The following is a 22,394-nucleotide window of genomic DNA, read 5'->3' on the forward strand; positions in this document are numbered from 1 at the left end:
AGCTCCTGCCTCCAGGTTCCAACCCTGTTTGAGTTCCTGTGCTGACTTCTTTTGAAGATAAACAGTGATATGGAAGTGTAAGGCAAATAAACCCTAACTTGTTCCCTAACTTGCTTTTTGATAATGATGTTTCATTGCAGTAATAGAAACCCTAACTAAGACACTTAGTTCTCATGATTAACTAGGACTCAACATTTTCCTGTCGTCATGTTTATTATAGTAAAAAGAGAACTTACAAAAGCAAATGGTATTTGGGAGAAAATGAAAAAGAAGCAAGGTACACTAAGAATTCTCCTTCAGTCAAGTCATATAGAATGTACTTAATTTCTACAGCACAGAGTGTGATAATATTTATTAAACATCTTCAGCCAGAGAAGTTCACTAGACAGTGCCCAGAGGAGGCTAACACATGAGCATTTTCTGTTAACAAACTTCCAGGTTTCCGGGAGTGAAACCTAAGTCTTGATTGTTCACCATGGGAACAGTTATCCACTCATGATTTATGAAATGGTAGGAATTCTCCTGAAATCCTAAGTTTCCAAATGCCAGCCAGAGGCCAGCTCTGTAAGCCAACTTAATTTTTTCTTTTAATTCTTTCTTTCTTTTTCTTTTCTTTTTTTCTTTTTCTTTTTTTTTTAAGACAGGGTTTCTCTGCATAGCCCTGGCTATCCTGGAACTCGCTCTGTACACCAGATTGGCCTAGGACTCAGAGATCTCCTGCCTCTGCCTCCCAAGTGCTGGGAGCAATAGCAGATGCCACTGTCTGGCTTTGTCAGCCACCTTTTTTTTTTTCTTTTAAAGATTTATTTTATTATACAGTATTCAGTCTGTATGTGTCCTTGCAAGCCAGAAGAGGGCACCAGATCTCATTACAGGTGGTTGTGAACCACCATGTGGTTGCTGGGAATTCAACTCAGGACCTCTGGAAGAGCAGTCAGTGCTCTTAACCTCTGAGCCATCTCTCCAGCCCCATCAGCCAACTTTTTAAAGGCAAGGACTGAACAAGAACAAGGGAAGGTTCAGCTGGATCATTTTCTTAATTTGGTAATGTTGTACTAAACTAAGTCCCAAGGACTGAACACTACTCATAAGTTACCTGACAGTAGAACAATAGTAATAAGAAATTATGGTAAATTCTTACCAAATAGCTTGATCGCCAAGAGTTAAAAGGTTATAAGCTGAGAAATTAATCGTATGTTTAAAGGCTCTGTAAGCTTCATTAAGTCCATGGGTATGGGTGCTGACATGTTAACTAATATCCCAGATACCTTAATAATTCTTTGTTCTGATTAACAAGAATGATTCATGAGTTTTTATTTCATTTTTTGTTCTTTGGTGGGGGGAGGCAGGGTCTGACTTCAACCTAGATTTGTTCAAATTCACAGCAGTCCTCCTTGCTTCAGCATCTGAGATTCTAAGTGTGAGCTGCCATACATGGCAGTAAGAAGTATTCTTAATCCTTAACAACCATCTTGCAAAACAGCATTAGCTACATTTTATAGTTTCAGAAATAAATTCAAAGAGGTTAACTTGCTCAGAATTTCAGGACTTACAATGCAGAGTTGAGATTCTAAGCAGACCATCATTACTCACTGTCTCAATGGTTTCCACTGAGGTGTTGATATAAAAGGTATGTCTGAAGGGGCTCATCTCTGAGGATTTCAAAGTCCTCTTGGTCTATAGATGACTGTCCCACTCCATTTCAAATCTGGTCCCAGGGCTCCAGGCAGGGCTATCAGCATCAAGCTCAACTCCATCTCTTGTGATTAAATCATAGCTTTGCTCTAAAAGAGTAGCTAGTATGTCACCAAAGACCTTGAAACCAGTTCCGTGGATGGTCACTAAAAACATTTTCTTGGGTACATAATTATCACAGAGCTCTCTGAAAATTATTCCTCTTCCTCTGGGTTTTGCCTTCTGAATGTTTATTTGATCTTTACCACCAACACCACATACATGCATCATCTTTCCATGGCTGCACTTACTGAACATCCTCCCAAATTAAGCCTTACTCCAAGCACTTTAATTAAAAAAAAAAAAAAAAAAGTATTTGAGCTGGGCTTTAAGAGGATGAGAAACGCCTTGTTTAAAAAACAAACAAAAAGTACAGATTTCCAGATCAAACAACTCATACTTGGGCTTAAAATACACTCTGGTTTAAAAATCTGGAATGTTGGTGTAAGGAGATCAAAGGCACTTTCTTGGTGACTTACTTTTTCTTTGTGGAAGGTGGAGCAAAGGAAGGAAATTGGACTGGAATGTTGAATTATTCAGGTAATTTTCTAGGACTCAGCCTTAATCATTTCCAAAATGCAGTAAGAAAAAATGTTTCATTAAAATTACTGTAAGTATACATTTTTCATGGGAAATATCCGAAATTAAAGTAATCAGGTTCAAAAAAGCAATTAAAATGGGACCTGAAATCCCAAATTAGTAATCATACTACTTAGTGAGTACAATAGAGCACACAGCAGGCAAAATTTACTGAAGGTTTTTGTGTGTTTGCTACTAGAGACGAAACCCAGGTACCCAAGCTAAGCATGCACTCTATCAGAGAGCAACATCTGTGGCCCAATAAAAAACTCTCCCATCTCTGGAATTTTGTTCCTTTAGAAGCCAGTCTTGAGACTCCGTGGCGAACTTTGGACAAGTGTTTCAAAAATCTGATGTCTCATCCCCACCCTCACCCCTCAGGCTTGAGATGTCACTAGGAGGATTTTCTCCTTGGTTTACTCCAACTTTTTGATCTAGGTGGCGAAGTCTCCTTTGTGGGCGGGCTGGAAGGCTGGCCTGAGCTCAAGTTACAGCCTTTCCTCCTCCCTCAGGAAGTAAAGTCCACTGGCTGGAGTGCCTAAACCACTCTGCACTGCTGCTGACTACAATGCCTGCTTGTTTTCACCAAGCAGCGGAATGAAATTCCTTAGGGAAAAAAGTAACGTTTTAGGAAAAGTAACTATTTTTCCTCCAGATTTCCTTGTCTATAGAGGATTCATTTGCTGAACACATCCTTAAAGGTAAGGTGGAAATGGAACTGGGCGTTGGGTTGGTCTTCTCAGGGGCCTTGAAATAACTGGAATCTCTGTCCAGCCTAATCATCTAACAGATGTCACGCACATGCACGATACACACACATCCCTGGCATCTTTCTGTCCAGTCTAATCGTTTAACATGTTACACACAAGTGTGAGTGAAAGCACGCACACGTGTGCGCGCACACACAAACCAGCCTGCTCTAACAATTGGAAATGAGAGTAACACCATTCCTCAGAACACATTCATTTTCTCTTTATCAATATATAGGTATTTACTTACTCAACTCTGTTTGAAGGTAGCACAGTATGACATTCCAATCTTGAATACCTAGTGGACACTAGTCTCCTGCAGAATCATAATTCCATTATCACATGCAAAATACTTAACTTCTATACAGTACCCTCTATTTCAGTTCATTCATATTTCCCAATTGGGCTTCCCAATTTCTTTTCCTGATCTAGTATCCAGTTAACAAAGAGATAAAGTACTTTGTTGGGGTATCTAGTTCTTTAAAAAACCTAAATGCCATATAAAGGGACTGTATAAACCCAAGGTCCCCCTCCCATTTATTTTTCTTTAAAGTCAAGGATTGGTTCCCAGAACTGGAAAGGTAACATATGGCTTCCTCTAGAATTGGCTTATAGGTGGTAGAGATTCTGAGCATAAGTGGAGTGGCCATTCCTGTCAAGGGAGTAAGACTGAGTCCTTCTTTACACCAGGCAGACTTCATATGTAACTAAGTGGGAAGGAAAAAGTAAAATAACAGAAGGAACAATTGCTTTTATACCATGGATAAAAAATAAAATTTAAAAGTTTATCCACGCATACCTATAATCCCCAGCTTTCAGGAGAAGGCAGGACTGCCTTGAGTTCTAGGCTAGCCAGAGCTACATAGCATGACCATGACCAGGTCTTAAAAACAAACACACACAAAACCAAACAAACCCCACATAAGTTTCGATCACTTCCTTGGCTACTGAAGCAACTATGTTTTGGCTCTATCCCAGCGATCTTCCATACATAACATAAAGGAAGCATCATGATGAAGAGGGAAGAAAAGGCCCCCCCTTACACTAAAACCCTGGATGGAGGATGGGGATGGATGATCGTGTTGCATTTCTTTCTGGTAAGTTTCTCTCCCCTTTCAAACTGCTAAACTGTCTGGAGAAAAGCTTGAAACAACATAATAAAATCACTTCAGAAATAATGGGATTTGAATAGACAGGCAGCCAGGAACTTCCCCAAACTACTAAGATCAGAGGCCAACCCAGCTAAACCCAGCTGAGCTGTTTCCCTTAAGAGAAAGAAACATTCTTATCCAGTCCTCTCCTCTGCCTCTCTGACCTCTTAATCAGAGAATGCTCCAGGCTTGATTGGCAGTTCTACGTTGGCAGCATGGCAACTGGGATTTGAGGACATTGCATTTTCTACTATACTAAGGCTAGCATTGGACATTTCTGAAAGTACTCAGTCAGCCCTGTCAGGTATGAGACTATTCCAGCACTCAGCGGTCAAGGCAAGATGACTGCTGGATGTTCAAGGCCAGTCATATATGGCAAGACCCTTTCTCAAAATAACTACCCACTCAGCCTAACATGTACCAGTATTTCTGACAGTCGTCCCTGTGCTGATGTTTGTCTACTTGACACAAACCTACACATGTCTGCAAAGAAGGAATGGCATTTGAGCAACTGCTTCCATCAGACTGGCCTGTAGGCAAGTCTGGGGGGGAATTTTCTTGATTAATGATTGATGTGAGAGAGCCCAGCTCACTGCCTCCTCTGGACAGGTGGTCCTGTGTTGTTTAGGAAAACAAACTGAGCAAGCGTGGAAAACAAGATAGTAAGCAGTATTCCACCATAGCTTGTGCTTCAGTTCCTGCCCTGACTTCAAGATAGTCTATAAACTGTAAGCTGAAATAAACCTTTTTCTCCCCAAGTATTTTCATATCAATAGAAAGCCAAGTGAGACAGCCCCCTTCACTGATAGGGTTGGGAACATTTCAGTCTGCTGTCCACATCCCCACTTCCCCATAACTTAAACTAGAATTAAACATTATAGATCTGACATGTAAAGCTAAGACTTCTTGACCTCACCTCCAAGAACTGTTGGGGTTGCTTTATAAAAAAGTGGTGGTTATGTGCATTATCAGGATGCCCATTCTAAACATTGATGGATCCCATCATAGCTGTACCTCAAATAACCCTGCGTGTCTATAAACTTGGAGACACACTCATGAAAACAACTTTTTCTTGATACTCCTCTCCTGCTTAGATTTACAGTACGAGGCCACATGATGGGAGCCCAAGTCCTGGTGAGTAACAGACATCTGTATGAAACTGGAGGTGGAAAACATAATGCATTACTCCTCCATAATGATAGGAAAGGAGCAGGCAGAGCTTCTCAGCTAAGATTTGTGTATTATAAATCTTAATAAAGCATAATTTGTTAAATTCTGGCTTCATTACCAAAGAACAGAAATTCATCTCTCCTTTCATAGAAACATTACTAACAGGGAAACTAAAGATGCCTTAACCCTGAGAGCTCTACCTGGTTGGGCCTCCTCTCAAATAATGGTGTATAGTGTTGGTATTGTTGGATATTCTGGTTCTCCCACCTTTTTTCTACATTTTTCTTAATGGCTGGCAAGTCATTTGATTAGTTACTGCTAAGAAAAAGTACCTCATAATCAGGGTAGTAATGTCTTACTTGGGTAATATGATGATGCTTATTGAAGCACAAAAAAATATACCAAACTATTAACAATGAACTCAAGCTAACTCACTGCTCATAGTAATAATGTGCATCCTTAGGGCAATGCATTTATTTCTGTGTGAATTACAAGAGTGCTTTTCTTTAAAATTTAAACTCCTGAAAAAGTGAAAAAATTCTCAGTGTACTTTGCAAGCTCCCCTACAAAGGCAGAGGAAGGTTACATTGTAACTTACCATACTTTAATATATAACTGTTTCTATGTTTAGTATGTCTTACCAGACATATATGCCTACTCGGAATATACAGCTTGAAACACAGTAACCACTAATTAAGGATGAATAATCTGATAGACAGACATATTTATAATTAACAAGAGGACAGATGAAGCCAGAGGTGCAGAGAGCCTACAGAAAACACATTAAAAGCCAGGTGTGGTGGTGCACACCTGTAATCTCCGCACTATTAGGCAGTGGCAGGAGGATCATGGGTCCAAAGCTAGCCTGGGCAGCATAGTGAGATAATGTCAGAAAAATAACAGATTGAGCAGGAATATTGGTTGCTCTGAGGTTATAAAGTTTTAATGAGGCAAATTAATCGGGAAAGTATTTTAGAATTGCATCTGTGGTTGCTTTGCCAATAATGGACTAGTGAGGATTGTACCTAGACACACTGCAATACAGGCAAGAAAACAGTAAGGTCCGAAATTTAAGGAAGATACCAGGAATATACTGTTTGAACTTTAGGGCAAAGTAGATAAAATCAACAGAGAAACGAGGAATAAGACAAATCTTGAGGGTAATCATTGTGGGGATAAATGTAATCATTCAGAGAGGGAAAATGGAGAAGTAGGCAGATGTCTAGAAATTATCAGGGATAAACAATGTGTGGACACTGCTGAGGTCACATAATAGAAATAGCAACAATCTCCTGACTTAGCAACAAGCAAGTTATAACCTTGGTCAGAGCCCTTACATGATGGGCACTAAGTTAGTGAACTTCAGTTTTCAGTGGAATATTATGATAAGAGGAAGTAAACACAATAGACTTTGAAGAAACTTGTCTGTGGAGGATAATACTACAAAAGGGCCTGGGAGAGAAAGAAGTTGCCATTAAATAAAAGTGACCCTAACAACTGGCATGATTTCAAAATGAGTCAAGGCTGACCACACACACACACACACACAGGCCCACTTAGTATTTCTTTTTTGTTTGTTTTCGCGACAGGTTTTCTCTGTGTAGTTTTAGAGCCTGTCCTAGAACTCGCTCTGTAGACCAGGCTGGCCTCAAACTCACAGAGATCTGCCTGGCTCTGCCTCCTGGGTGCTGGGATTAAAGGCATGTGCCACCACCACCCAGCCTTGGCCCACTTATTCTTATGGGTCCAATACAATAGTCTGCTTGGTTAATGAAGTGAAAATACATTGGGAGATGTCTTTAGAATCTTTTTTGAGTCCAAATAGTAATGAATTAGGAAGTTAAGAGTTAGAGAGAGCTGGCTGGGTAAATGCAAGAGCTCTGCCTTTCCTTTTCTGATACTCAGTGAATACACAACACAGCCTGTTATTGGGCAGGTCACATTCAATTCATGGCTGGCATACCCAGACATTAGAGTTAGAAGGAATAAGAAACAACCTGAACAAAGAAGAAAAGTTCTTACTGAAGCCCAATAGCTAGCCAAATTCAGATGATTAAGAACAGAGGTAAGCCAGGAGTGGTGGCACATGTATTTAATCCCAGTTTTGGGAGGTAGAGATAGGAGGATCTTTGTGAGTTCAACATCAACATGGTCTACACAGTTTTAGGACAGCCAAAACTTTTGAGACTTTGTCTCAAAATTAACTGCTAGGCCATCTTTCCAGTCCCAAGTTTTGTTTTGTATCTTTCAAATCAGAATGAGAAAACTGTTTAGGACTCCTTCCTGAACTTTGGAAGGCCCCTAAGCACTGCCAATTCTTGGTCTCTTGCCTCCAGATAAGAAATACTATTCTGAAATAAGACTAGAAATGCTGATTAAAGAAAGGTGGGTGTTGGTCGTGATTCTTTAGGAGTTGAGGAATGGTGGTATCCAAATAGAAATAGTTGTGTTCTTCCCCCCTCCCCCAAAGCACATGGAATAAACTCCTAAAATGCTATGCAATAAGGAAACAAAGTAGTGGTGAGTCTGGAATCAATCTAGGATATAAACTTCACTACCTGTACCATCATTGGCATTTTTTTCTCTCTCTAAACTTCTCCTTCTCACCTACAAATCAATAGTGACACATCCTTTTCATAAGACTTGAAATGGGGATGTCAAGTCTATATTTTCATGACTATGTCTCACCATTTTAAAGAGGAATGAACCGCTTCTCTCACCCTTATTACATAATCAGAAAGCACCAATAAGAAAAATGGGTAATGACTGAAACACTGGAGCAATAGGACCTCTGGTAACAGCACTAGCCTACTCACCTAAGGAGGACCCTGATATGCTTTGGTTTAGGTAAATGTGTTTGTGATGGGGATGACCAAGACATTTGCAATTTTCTTTGTGGTCTTTCAAGAAGAGTTTGAAGGCACTTCAGAGCAAATTGGTTGGATTGGATCCATCATGTCATCACTCCGTTTTTGTGCAGGTATGAAACTGGCAACAAGTTTGCTGTCTATGGAGAACGACCACAAAGGTCTTTGACAACACTGTCAAAGGTTGAAGTACTGTTACATTCAAGTTTACTTATTAATATGCATTAATATCAATATGCAATATTGAAAGACATCATAGTGTTTAAGCACTACTTAATTTGGTAATTAAGTTGAGAAAATGAGGGTTAAAAAGGAATTAAGAATCCAACTACTTAATTCATGACTGGAATTTTTTTAAGATTTATTTATTTATTTATTTACTTAACTTATTTATTTATTATGTATACATTGTTCTGTTTGCCTGTTTCCCTGAAGGCCAGAAGAGGGAGCCAGATCTCATTGCAGATGGTTGTGAGCCACCATATGGGTGCTGGGAATTGAATTTAGGACCTCTGAAGAACAGCCAGTGTTCTTAACCTCTGAGCCATCTCTCCAATACCATTTTTAATGCCTGGTTTCTTTCTAGTCTGGTAAGGCTTTCAGTCCAGTGAGCCAAGACTGAAAGTGAAACCTTTCAGTTTTAATTATGTGACCATATTCAAAACAAACCAATTTCTCCTCTGGTTCTAGTCAGTACTTAATAATATGGAGATTAGTGATCCAACTTTGCACAAAACAAAGGTCACTAGTACAAATACAACTTTATTTTCTTGAATATACAATATTTTAAAGTAGTCATCTTACTTTCTTCTAATCATTCATTCAAATCACACATAGGGATTAAGGGATGCCAGAACACATTAATTTAGCACTTTCTTTCTTCTCTTAAGGTCCCCTGGCTGCTATTATTTGTGACATACTTGGAGAAAAAACTACGTCCATTCTCGGGACTTTCCTTGTTTCTGGTGGCTATCTAGTCAGCAATTGGGCCACAGGCATTCCCTTTCTTTGTGTGACTATGGGACTGTTACCAGGTGAGTCTACTGTAAATAGACTATAAAAGATGAAACAGGAAACCTTCCTATTGCCCAAGGCTCCTAAATAGATGGTCTGATCTGGTTAACTAATAACCTAATAAAAAGGGAATTTCAAACTTGTTTTTCTTTTAGGATTGGGGTCTGCTTTCTTGTACCAAGTAGCTGCTGTGGTAATTACCAAATATTTCAAAAAACGATTGGGTCTTTCAACAGCGATTGCCCGTTCTGGAATGGGACTGACATTTCTATTGGCACCCTTTACAAAATTCCTGATAGATCTTTATGACTGGACAGGTGAGTCAGTCTAAATTTCTAAACTATCAACACCAAAAGGTGAAGCTTAAGACTAGTAAATTCCTCTTCCTCGATCCAAGGTCACTGTGAGACCCTGGTGACTCCAGATCTTGCTATGTAGACCAGACTGGCCTCAAACTTGTGGTAATGCTGGGATTACAGGAATGAAGCACCACACCACTTCAGTGCAAACACTTGTAGAATGTACTGCTATAACATGCACAGGTTCTGGGTTTAATCCCTAGTACTGAAGATGGGAGGGGAAATAGGATGATACTTAATAGAAGCACATCTCCTTTATTAGAAAGTATGAAAGAGAGAAAGAGAGATTGATCTTCCATAACCTAGAGGCTTTGCTAGCCCACGCAGAACTCTCTTTGGAATTCAACACATGATCCATCCTATGTAGTCTCATGGTGAATGGGAATCTCCAGCTGACAAACTTTAAGAAAGCCTACATAGTTTGTTCTCTCCAGAAACACGAGTCATAACTTTGTTCAGGACACACTGAAACCAAGTACTCAGTATCAAAGGCAAGACTAGTATGTCTTCTTTCAAGGGAATTTAAAAAAGTATCAGGCTGAAAGCCTGTTCCCTTTTCTAATGTGTTTTTCCCCATGATTCCTGTCAACTAATTCTGTATTTCCTATAACAAAATCCAGTCACTGAAATATATTTAAAATACCCATTAAGCCAGTATGTGGAGGCGCACAACTTTAATCCCAGCACTCACTTGGGAGGCAGAGGCAAGCGGATCTGAGAGTTCAGAGCCAGCCTCCGTCTACGGAGTGAGTTCCAGGACAACCAGGGCTATTATACAGAGAAACTACCTGGAAAACCAAAACCCATTAAAATGTATTATAACTTTGTGCCATTCAGATTAGCAACTTGCCTCCCCAACCCCCTTTCCTTTAGCATGTCTTCTTGGTCCAACTTCCTGGTTTTCTATCTCCAAAATATCCCATTTTTCTGTAGCATGTATATTGTCAATAGAATTAAATGCTTTCAGTTGCATTTGGGAGGCAAGAAAGGAGAGATGGCTAAGCAGTTAAAGGCATTTTGTTATTCTTCCAGATGACTAGAATTCCATTCCCAGCACCTATATCAGATATCTCACAACTGCCTAGAATTTCAGCTCCAGGGGATCTGATTCTCTCTTCTCGCTTCAGTTGGGCACACACATGCATGCACATGGAGACACATACATACACATAGACTTTTAAGTAAACATGAAAGCAGTGTTTTCAAGAATTATTGGACTATATAGATTGGCCTTTTCTGAGTGTATAAATAGAAAGTACCATGAACCAAACAGTATTCTTATCTTCTCAATTTCTCTCTTCTACTTAGGTGCTCTTATATTATTTGGAGCTATTGCATTGAATTTGGTGCCTTCCAGTATGCTCTTAAGACCCATCCACATCCAAACAGAGAACAATTCTGATATTAAAAGTAAAGGAAGCAGTTTGTCTGCAACTAGACCAGAGGTATCAGACAGGACAGAAACATCACACTGCAATGAGACACAAGAGTCTTCTATCAAAGGCATTTCTATGAAGAAATCTGGACCATCTACTAAAAATTTAACTGTCTTAGAAAATCAAAGTGAAGAGTTCAGCAATGGGCCTCACAAGAACAGACTGTTACTTATGAGCAATGACAAAAGTTACCAGAAAAAGTTTGTTTCATGGAACTGTAAACAAAATCTTTTAGATATTTCTCTCTTTAGAAATCCTTTCTTCTATATATTTACCTGGTCTTTTCTCCTCAGTCAATTAGCATATTTCATTCCTACTTTTCACCTAGTAGCCAGAGCCAAAACACTTGGAATTGACGTAATGGATGCCTCCTACCTTGTGTCTGTAGCTGGTAAGAAAACCTATTTCAAGCTTCCTACCTAGAAGGAAAAATGGACTTAACTTGTTAAAAGTTTATTAAATTTTATTTTAAAACTGAAGCAAGGAGAGGAAGGAGGGAAAAGGCAAGAGTGATCATGAGTGGGCTGTAGAAACCTAGGGAAAGCACATTTTCTGAGGCTAAGCAGAATACCTTGCATTTCCTCAAGCAGATCTGTAAACTGCTATCTTGCAGATTCAAGTGGACCCAACTCACCTTATTCATTTTCAGGTGTCTAACACAGTAGATATCAATTACTCATTGGGTAGAAGCTTAATTCAGTGAAAAAATGCTGTTACACTATGTACACTGTTAGCCTTGAATTCAGAGATCTGCGCGCACACACACACACACACACACTTCTGGGACTAAAGGCATGTGCCACAGGCTCCATGTCTACTTTTTTAATGGAAGATTTTTAAAAATTTTTCTCATGTTTTACCATATGACTCCTCAGGACAGACACTTAAGTTTCATATCTTCACTTGTAGTACCTTTTAAGAGACTTTAAAACGTCTTCAACCCATGGTCTTTTTATTTTTAGCAAGGATTCCACACACAATTAGAAAACACACATAGCAACTTGATGGTTTCATGTTCCGCTGGAAGCAGCATTTTGCTATTTTATTAGATGTGTTTAGAAAAGGAAAGTAACATATATCCTATTTTGGTACAAAATCATGTTTCCTTCATGTATTCTGACAAAATGGAGTCCTACTACTTGGGGAAAGATGTGCTTATACACTGACATTTTTCAAAAGGTATTAGGATAGATTGTCTAACTCTGTATTCGCTGTTCCAGGTATCACTGAGACAGTCAGTCAGCTCATTTCTGGATGGATTGCTGATCAGAACTGGATCAAGAAGTATCAATACCACAAGCTTTACCTCATTCTGTGTGGTGTAACTAACCTGCTTGCTCCTTTGGCCACCACATTCCCACTCCTTATGGCCTACACAATCTTTTTTGCCATTTTTGCTGGTGGCTACCTGGCACTAATACTCCCAGTACTGGTGAGTAGACTCATTCATTCATGTTAAACCACTCAATACAAAGATCAATAACAGCTTTCCAGAAAGCAAATTTTAATTTCGTATTATTTTTTGATTAAAAAAAAAAACAAAAAAAACGGCATGAGACCTCAGAAATCCTATAGCTAGCTATATCCTGTCATTATTTATCTTACTATGTGAAGAAGAGAAGCTGAGAGGACTACCCACATAGAACAGGAAAAGGAGCAACAGATCAGCAGCAAGATTCCAACTATCTTCTATTCACCCCTCTCCTTCAGGCTCTAGGGTCTCTGTCTCTTGCTAGAACACAGGCATGTAGGTCGTCTTACATAGGCCTTCTGTATACTTTAAGAACATTGTTTTGACAAGTTCTCTGTTTCTAATCGCAAAGTGACTTAAATCCTGATTTCAAATGGAACTGAATTGTTTAAGTTTTATAGGACAGTGTACGAGGCCTAGGCAAAATTCCAGGTTCCTAAGGCTGAAATCAGCTTCTCATGTTACCAGATTTCTTATAAACCTATGGCTGGTAGCCAGTCATAGGTGGATTTAATATTATTATAAGCATGGACTGCCAAAATACTATTTCCTAATGGAGAAGGAAAATCATTAATGTTTGGGAGGTAAACACACTCCTGAACCACATAAGGTTAACCTACCAAAATCAAACCAATGTCCCCCACTAAGAAACTGAAAACACCTTGCCTAGCCAAACTTCCCTAGTTGACTTCTATTTGCTTTCCTAACACTGGGGGCGAAGGGCCACCCAAATCATCCCAGGAGTCAATTCGTAAACATAACACACTGGAGAAGGTAATCCTTAAAATGGCTAACACTGATTTCTAATTGCAGGTTGATCTATCTAAGAATTCTAGAGTACACAAGTTTTTGGGATATGCCAGTTTCTTTGCTGGAATGGCTGTCCTTTCTGGACCACCAATAGCAGGTAACAACTGAGCCACACTCTAAGCAAATTTCAATGAAGAAAATAGTCTAGGATCTATGGCAATGGTACCAGGTGTAAGTGCTGTATTTGACTTTCCCATGTTTCCTCTACCCTGATCACCAATACAGGAAAATCTGAGAGTTAATTCTGTAGATGTGCTATTTTACTTTACTAGAAATAACCAGTTTAACCTAAATGGTAGTTTCTGCTTGCTGATTTAATTAAAAAATTGACTACTTGCACACACACACAAAATTATTCCTAGAGAACAGGCTTAAAGGTTAGATTCTCACAGACCAAAGGTTTAATATATTTGATCTTGCTGACTGCTACTATATTTGCATTGTCCACAAAAAGGAGCTTACCTTAAAATTCACTTTGCTATTTTTAAATGGTTTGTTTTGTTTTTGAGACAAAGATTCATTTGCTGAAGCAGGCTTCAAACTCCCCATGTACCCAGGAAACCTTAAGAACTTCCCAATCCTCCTGTCCCCACCTGTGATTACAAGTGTGAAATCAATTACTTGGGCGAGGTGGGAAACGAAATCAAACTCAGGGCATCCATATTAGACAAATAATCTGCCAACTGAGCCAGCCCTCACTTTTGCTACTTTTAGACTATAACTCAACAGTGATTCTGCCCTATCATTAAAAAACAAAAACCATTTGTAATAGTGTCAAGTTTGCACTTTTTAAAAAAATTATTTTTGAGGCAGGATCTCACGTAGCTCAGGCTGACCTTAAACTCACTACCTCAAGGGTGCTTGCTAGCTTTGAACTCTTGATCCTCCCTCCTGCCTCCATCTCCCAAGTGCAGTAACTACAGGCATGTGCCACCATTCTTGGCTTCTATTTTATTTTTTTAAATTTACTTTTATTTTATCTGCATTGGTGTTTTGCCTGCATGTATGTGTGAGGGTGTCAGATCTTGGGGTTATAGACAGTTGTTAGCTGCCATGTGGATGCTGGGAATTGAACCTGGGTCCTCTGGAAAAGCAGGCAGTGCTATTAACTGCTGAGCCATCTCTCCAGCCCCCTAATTTTTTTTTTTTTTTTTTTTTTTTAAGCTGAGGATCGAACCCAGGGCCTTGTGCTTGCTAGGCAAGCGCTTTACCACTGAGCTAAATCCCCAACCCCCTAATATTTTTTTTAAATGAAAAAGAACAGACTACAACAGAGCAAATTAGAAAATAGAACCACTTTATTGTGAAACTTTTATTTCATGCACACACCTAATGCATTATAAAATTTATTTGTTTTCAATCAATCAGAACAAATGTTTATAACTTTTTCTTACCCAAAATGTAGAATACTTAAAGAGCTCCTGATACTTGTATCCACTAATCCTAAGAATTGGGCAGTCATAAATGTTCTAACAAGTCAAGGGTAGTAATAAGGCTACTGCTAAAAGCTCACATGGATTTTTTTTTTTTTCCTCTTGGAATTGCTCATAGTATGTCAAGTAAGATTAAGATAAGACACTAAACTAAGGACATCTCATTGACAGTGATGTTACATGGCTAAGCATCTTGTTAAAGGAAGAGGTTTCAAGGAAGCCCTTGTTTCAGTAAGTCATTCCTCTATAAAACGATAGAGGACTTTATAAAGACCATTAGATGTCTTCCCAAGTTCTGACTTCGGCAGCAACTACCAAAAACACTACAAATTATTGGTTTTCAGATTAACTCAATTCTTTGGAATGGAGCTGTAGCTCAGTGGTGGACCACTTGCCTAACATGTGTAAGGCCACAGGTTCAATTACTAGTACTTGAAAAAACCAAAATAAAAATAGCATTTTATTAAGAGAAATTAAGAAATTACATGATTGTATTCACCTTTAACTCTAAATGTTTACTGGTAATCTTCAGAGCTGTAAGAGATTCTTGTTTTTACTTACCCATATCTATTACCAAATGAAAAGCTGAAATTCCTATAAAAGAGTATAGGCATGTTTAAGTAGGAATCTGGCAAACAGTATATCCTCAGTCAAACTGTTTGTTTAAAATGGTAACAGTGAATACATAAACAATATACTTCTCCTTCCTGTATGGGAATGAAAAAGAAAAGAAAAGTTAGCTCTATACAACACTTCAATAACTCTAGGAAAGAAAAAAAAAACATAGGAAGCCTTTAGAAACCATTAATTAAAAAATACACAATTAAAAATCTATAAATAGAGCACATGGGAAATAAAATCATTTATATACCTTTATCATCACGTATATGACTAAAAATATAACAGCAACACAATTCCTTAACGTAGGTCAAAAAACCAAAACCCTCCTCTCCTGTACTCCTCTCCTGTACTACTCCAGCCAGGTTCTTTCTATCCTTTTCCAGGAACTAGTAACAAACCCAATTTTATTTAAGAATATGGCCCAAATCACACTCAGTTCCCTGGCTGAGGGTGGTTAGCAAACTAAGTGTACGTTAAATGTCACTGAGTACCCAAACCTGCCAGATTTTTGCTGGTAGATAGCCTCCAGAATTCCACCTTAGCACCAAGATTGCAGCTTTGAAAGGTTGTGGGGGAAAAGAAGAATTAATATTTGAAACTTTGTTGTATTTCTAGCAGACCCTTGCTAAAAAACATACAAGATACATACCCCCATTCCCAATAAACAAATACATTATGCACATACATATAAATACTTAAATCAAGCACAAATACCTTGAAAGCTTTCCTAACTTTTTTAATTAGTTTGATTTTATCTCTATATTCACACAATAACCACCAAGCACCTTTTGCTTGCTGCAACTTGGTACACAAGAATCTTCACTCTCAAGGCCCTCTAAGAAAACTTCAAAAATTTATATCAACTTTTTTGATTTTCTAAGACAGGGTCTTACTCTATAGTGCAGGCTGCCTAGAACTTTCTATGTAGTGCAGAGTAAAAAAATTCTAATCCTAAATGGATGTAAATTGGCTGTGTTCCAGAAGAGGTTAAAGTCCTAAAGAAAATTTCCATAAGTGTCCAAACAATTACATATCCTTTCCCACCCTTCCTCTCTCCCTGTCCCCTCTCAGGTACTTCAACTTTGTAAGTCAGAAATAACAGGGAAACAGGTTATCTTTTCTAGCTCTGTGTATTACAGGAAAAGATAATGGATAAAATGTCAAGTCATTCATCCAAGGAGATCTGTCGCTCTAACAAATAAGCTATATCATCAGCTCAGTAAGTCTGAGGGCACCCTGGTCTACACAGCCAGTCTAGGCCATCCACGGCTACCTGGTGAGACCCACATCTCATTTATTTTCCTTTATAAAAGGAAATAAAATCAGTGTGTCTATACACCTTGAAGTTTGTCACTATATCTCCTACCCAACAGAGGAAGTTCTCATTAAACAGGCCAGTCTCAGAATTATCAACCTCATATATGAAACTACTATCAAGGAACTTTGGGATCAAGGACTTCCTGGGTATACTTCAAGTTCTAACATGATAATAAATGGAAACATAATAACAAGCCTATAGATACTTTTTTCTTTCTTTTTTTAACATTTAACGTACTGTATGACTTTATGTGTATGGACATGCATAAGACAAGGTTTCTCTGTGTTAAGTCCTGGCTGTCCTGGAACTTGCTTTATAGACCAGGCTGGCTTCAAACTCTTAATAGGATTCTTAGTTCAGCTCAACAACAAATTCTGAAACATATGGTAATGAATACTTCTTAGCACACTAAATTCCCTTTTACATAACTCATAAAACCATATACATAATGTGTTGGTTAAGCATCTTTAAACTCAAAATAATAAATGTTTGATGGTAGTGACATGATGTCACAATGGTAAAATTTCTTACCGTAAGTTTCTTTCATGTACAAAAATAGTAAAAGTATTATATAAAATTATCTTCAGAGGGATAGAGACATGGCTCAGCAGTTAAGGCCAAGGTTCAGTTCCCAGCATCCATATGGTGGTTCACAACCATCCATAACTCAGTTTCATGGGATCCAATGTCCTTTTCTGATCTCTAAGGCACCAAGAACATATACAGTACAAAATACATAACATACATACATGCAGACAAAATACACATATATAAAATGAATAAATTTTAAAAATTATCTTCAGGCTACACATATAAAGTATACATAAAACAAATCAATTTTCTGTTTACACTGGGGTCCCATGCCTAAGATACCTTATTATGCATATGTTAAAATACTTCTAATACTAGGTATCCTGGATAAGATCAACCCTTTAGCCATAATAAACAAGCTTAGATTTAAATGGCTTCTATGTTAAGTTAAAAATTCAAGCTTGATTGGTATTAAAACATCTACTTGGAGTAGTGAACCTTTGTCCACCATTAAAAATTAAAGATTGTCAGGCGGTGGTGGCTCACGCTTTTAATCCCAGCACTTGGGAGGCAGAGCCAGGCGGATCTCTGTGAGTTTGAGGCCAGCCTGGGCTACCAAGTGAGTTCCAGGAAAGGCGCAAAGCTACACAGAGAAACCCTGTCTCGAAAAAAAATTAAAATTAAAAAAAAATTAAAGATTATATATTTGGCTCTGGATCTCAATTAGAATTTTAAAGCTACTGGTATCTCAATTACCAAGTATAAATAGGTAGAACATTCAAAACAAATTATTTCATCCAACTTGAAATATGCCAAATGATCCCCTTCTTTGTTAAAAATGTCAAATATTTTAATCCTTAATTAATGTTACAGATATAAACAATTTTCTCTTAAGCCCATTTTCACCTGTGCCCACAATCTACCTCACTCCACTCCCTCAACTTACCCCCAAGAAACATTTAACTGAGAGGTCACTAATCAAGCAAGGAATCAATAAGCAAATTCCTTAAAATCAGTTGAATTTAAAAGGATATAAAACATTCCATTCATGCATTACATTAAAAATAGAAAACAAAATTATCAAAACAAAAGGGGCTGGGAGTATAGCTCAGCAGTTAGAGCACATGTTTAGTATGTATGTACATGAAGCCTTGGGTTCAATCCCTAGAACCAAATAACAAAATCCACAAACCCTGGAAGTCAGAGCTAAAATAAGAGAACGGAAAAAAAAGCAATAAACATTATATCAAATGAGTTGGGAGTAGGTAGAAAAAAAACAAAAAACTTATCTGGGGTCAGAGAAAAGAACAGTCACTAGATACAGAGGCTAGAAAATGGTGTTACTCACACCTTTAATTCTAGCCTTCTGGAGGCATGGATCTCAGTGAGTTCAAGGCCACACTGGAAATAGCCAGGCATGGTGACTCACATCTTTAATTCCAGGAAGTGATGGTAGAAAGCAGAAAGGTATATAAGGCGTGAGGACCAAGAACTAGTGCTGGTTAAGCTTTCAGACTTTTAGCAGCAGTTCAGCTGGTTAAGCTTTTAGGCTTTTGAGCAGCAGTTCAGCTGAGACCCATTCAGATAAGGACATAGAGGCTTCCAGTCTGAGGACATAGGATCAGCTGAGGAACTGGCGGGGTGAGGAAGCTGTGGCTTGTTCTGCTTCTCTGATCTTCCAGCATTCACCCCAATACCTGGTTCTGGGTTTGTTTTTATTAATAAGACCCTTTAAGATTTGTACTACAACACTTTTTTTTTTTTTTAAATTTTAAGACAAGGTTTCTTGGGCTGGAGAGATGGCTCACCGGTTAAGAGTACTGACTGCTCTTTCAAAGGTCCTAAGTTCAATACCCAGCAACCACATGGTGGCTCACAACCATATGTAATGAGATCTGGTGCCCTCTTCTGGCCTGCAGCCATATATTCAGGCAGAACATTGTATACATAATAAATAAATAAACCTTTTTTAAAAAAAGAAAACGGGTTGGGGATTTAGCTCAGTGGTAGAGCGCTTGCCTAGCAAGCGCAAGGCCCTGGGTTCGGTCCTCAGCTCTGGGGCAAAAAAAAAATCTGTAAAAAAAAGAAGTCTTAAAAAAAAAAAAAAAGGTTTCTCTGTAGCCGTGGCTGTCCTGGAACTCACTCTGTAGAGCAGGCTGGCCTCCAACTTACAAAGATCTACCTACCTCCACCTTCTGAGTGCCGGGATTAAAAAGGTGTGTGCCACCACCACTGCCATTATAGTATAGACTTTTTTATGGACATTATAAAACATTGACTTCTTGCTATCACACAATGAAACAAACACACCCCCACACCCCCAAGCTGAGGACTGAACCCAGGGCCTTGCTAGCAAGCGCTCTACCACTTAGCTAAATCCCCAACCTGAAACTAAGTAGATGTTTACTCAAGTTCTAGTATGTGCCATTGATTAGAAGACTGCAAAGCTTCTTCCACTTTTATTTTAAAGAGCATTCAGTTAGGAATGCAGTTCAATGGCAGAGGGCTTGACTACCATTGCACCAGGGCCTTGATCCAATGTCTGCACATGTGTGTGCTCACACACCCACTATTTAGATTTCAGAACTCCTTTAAACTAGTTATCAAACAGTTCCTTATCATGTAATCTCATAGCCCCAAGCTTTCCCTTCATAGAATTTACCAAATACGTAATTTAAATGGTTAATGTCTATTTTCCCACTAAACTGTAATCTTTATGAGGGCAGGGACTATGTTTATTTGGCTCAGCACTATTCTTGACACAGCTTATAGAAACATGGTAAATACTCAAATGTTAGCTCAGTAAATGAAAGAAGGTTCAGTCTCCTTTTTCTTTGAAAAAAGTTATGATTACTTTTCTTGTAAGAAAACAGTATTCTTCTTGTAAGAGTATCATAAAATGAAGTGCTAATTTTCTCCAATCTCCACCCTTAGACATATAACTTTTTTAATGATGCAAGTTTCTACTCAGATGAAAATGATTCAGTTACAGGTAAGACAGGTGAGAAGCTGTTATTAGTTCTAGAGGCTCACAATACATACACCTTCCTTTAAAGTTGAAGACTTGCTTGAGAATTACAAACAGAAAGGTTCACTTCATTCACAGAAATCATTCCTTCCTCCTAGGCTGGATATATGACTATACACAGACATACACAGGCTCTTTCTACTTCTCTGGCACCTGCTATCTCCTCTCTTCAGTCTCCCTGTTCTTTGTACCACTGGCTGAAAGATGGAAAAGCAAACAGTCTGACCATCAAAGGACTACAATCAAGTAAGAGCTTAACAAAAGAAAATCTAAACAAGCCACTGGAAACAAAAGCTTAGAAGAAAAGGCTTCGTAAAAATGAGAAAGTAAGAGACATAATTAAGATTCCTTCTTGCTTTATTAGCACTGCCAAGATGTCCAATTGGTGGGAAGAGTAATAGCAACTTAAATTGTTGGTACTTAATCAAACAAGCTAAAAATTGAATCAGTTGAAGCAGCTACCTTACCTATTGAATGAAAATCACAATGTACTATCATAAATAAATTCAAACTTTCATTTCTGCTATGGTAATGTGACAACTGTAAACTATTTTTTATTTAAATATAGTAATTGGTTGACTAGAGCTCTAGAATCTGAATAAAGCCTTACTTAGTGACAAGAACGGTATATCCCCTCCAAAACAAGTTTATTGTTGTTTATGGACTATAAGTAATCTTCAATTATTTTGTCTCTTAAATTTCTAGTGAACTGCTAACAAAAATAAAACTTGATAAAAATCTTTATTTGATGATCATTTGAATGGTATTACTGTCCACTTAAACAGTATTTTTTTCACTACATTTAATTATTTAAAATATTTTTATTAAGCATCTAGATGACTCTTCAGAGTTCCATATGGAAGTTAAAGAGGTGGTCTTAGAAGGAAATATGTTTAAATCAAAAGGTGGGTGCCATTTATGGTTAATAAATAATGGTTCTTGCACTAAGCATTTGCCTCTGAATAATGAACTTTTGGCTGTTTGGGTGATCTTTAAGAGGATAAAAAGGATTTTCTAAGCAGGGAATGGCGGCATATACAAGAAGCCCCAGTAGTCAGAAGACTATAAAGCAAGAACATCTTGAGATTAATGTGGGCTACACAGTATGAACTGTGTCCAAAATAAAAACCATTTTCTCCAATATAACCTTCCTAAAAATCTTTCAGAATGTTTCAACTATTATTATTCTACCCTTCACTCTTCTCTTACTTTCAAACATCTGATTCCTTAATAAAGAAAAACCCTAAACTGAATGCTTAAATTTGGTTCCAAGATGCATACCCTGATACTTTCCAAATAAGCCTTTGTGCAAACTTGCAATCTGCTATAATTCCAGCAGCGTGCCTTCTCTGAGGTCTACTTACCATTTACAACCTGACTCATTCAATACTGAAATGGAACAACTTACCCAACTTGTGGAAGGAATTTCATCTAACTTCCTTTACAGTGCTGGAGACTGAGCCTTTGGCAGCATAGGCAATCACACTACCACTAAGCTACATCTCCAACTCCCTGTCTAGTTTTAAACTGAGCACTCTAGGAACTCACATTTCAATTTTCTCTAGTTTGAAAGATCAACTGACAATGTTGCATAACTACTTTCCAGGAATCTATTATATAGGACTATCACTCCAAATACATACAAAGTTTAAGAAAAGCACAATATTCACTGAATATTTCCCCTTTTCCTCAATAGAGTCCTATGATTTAAACCAGGCTGACCTTGAACTCAGAGATCCACCTGCTGGGATTAAAGGCCCAGCTGCCTCGCCTAATCTAATCTTAATCTTCACACAACCTTTAGAAGCTTTATCTGTAGTGCCCATTTTCCAAATGAGTATTAAAAATCAAAGAAACACAGTATTCAGTAAATAGTGAAGTCACAGCTCAAACAATCAACACAAAAGCTCCCATTCTTCCTTTATATTACCTTTACTTCTTGGCAAGTACCAACAAAATATAAAAACTAACTTCACTGAAATACCTATAAATGTTTTAACTCAAAGTTGACCTAAAAATATACTAAGAATAAACCCGCTTCCTAAAATTAAAAACCATTATCAGAGATCACCTGCTACCATGTAACAACAATGCAGCTTCCAGAAGATGATAAGTGAATAAAT

General features: G+C 38.1%; 1 protein-coding gene across 3 annotated transcripts; it reads left to right on the plus strand.

Moving 5' to 3' along the window:
- The first annotated feature begins 2,816 nt into the window (after window positions 1-2,816).
- Slc16a4 (solute carrier family 16 member 4) lies at window positions 2,817-21,171 on the plus strand. 3 transcript variants are annotated; one of them, XR_004945270.1, is made up of 10 exons: window positions 2,817-3,014; window positions 4,041-4,159; window positions 8,231-8,363; window positions 9,141-9,284; window positions 9,420-9,581; window positions 10,932-11,450; window positions 12,280-12,491; window positions 13,344-13,437; window positions 20,178-20,235; window positions 20,370-20,435. XR_004945270.1 is itself a non-coding variant. In XM_036191086.1 (9 exons), exons 2-9 carry the CDS (start codon window positions 4,073-4,075, stop codon window positions 20,519-20,521), a joined length of 1,503 nt encoding a protein of 500 aa, XP_036046979.1. In that variant the 5' UTR covers window positions 2,817-3,014; window positions 4,041-4,072; the 3' UTR covers window positions 20,522-21,171. The 3 variants fall into 3 exon arrangements, 2 of the variants coding, with proteins under 2 accessions (XP_036046979.1, XP_036046981.1); XM_036191086.1 differs by lacking the exon at window positions 20,178-20,235 and having other exon boundaries at window positions 20,370-21,171; XM_036191088.1 differs by lacking the exon at window positions 20,370-20,435 and having other exon boundaries at window positions 20,178-20,339.
- Window positions 21,172-22,394: the final 1,223 nt, after the last annotated feature.

This window comes from Onychomys torridus, chromosome 6, assembly GCF_903995425.1.
Source record: "Onychomys torridus chromosome 6, mOncTor1.1, whole genome shotgun sequence".
Taxonomy (NCBI): Eukaryota; Metazoa; Chordata; class Mammalia; order Rodentia; family Cricetidae; genus Onychomys; species Onychomys torridus.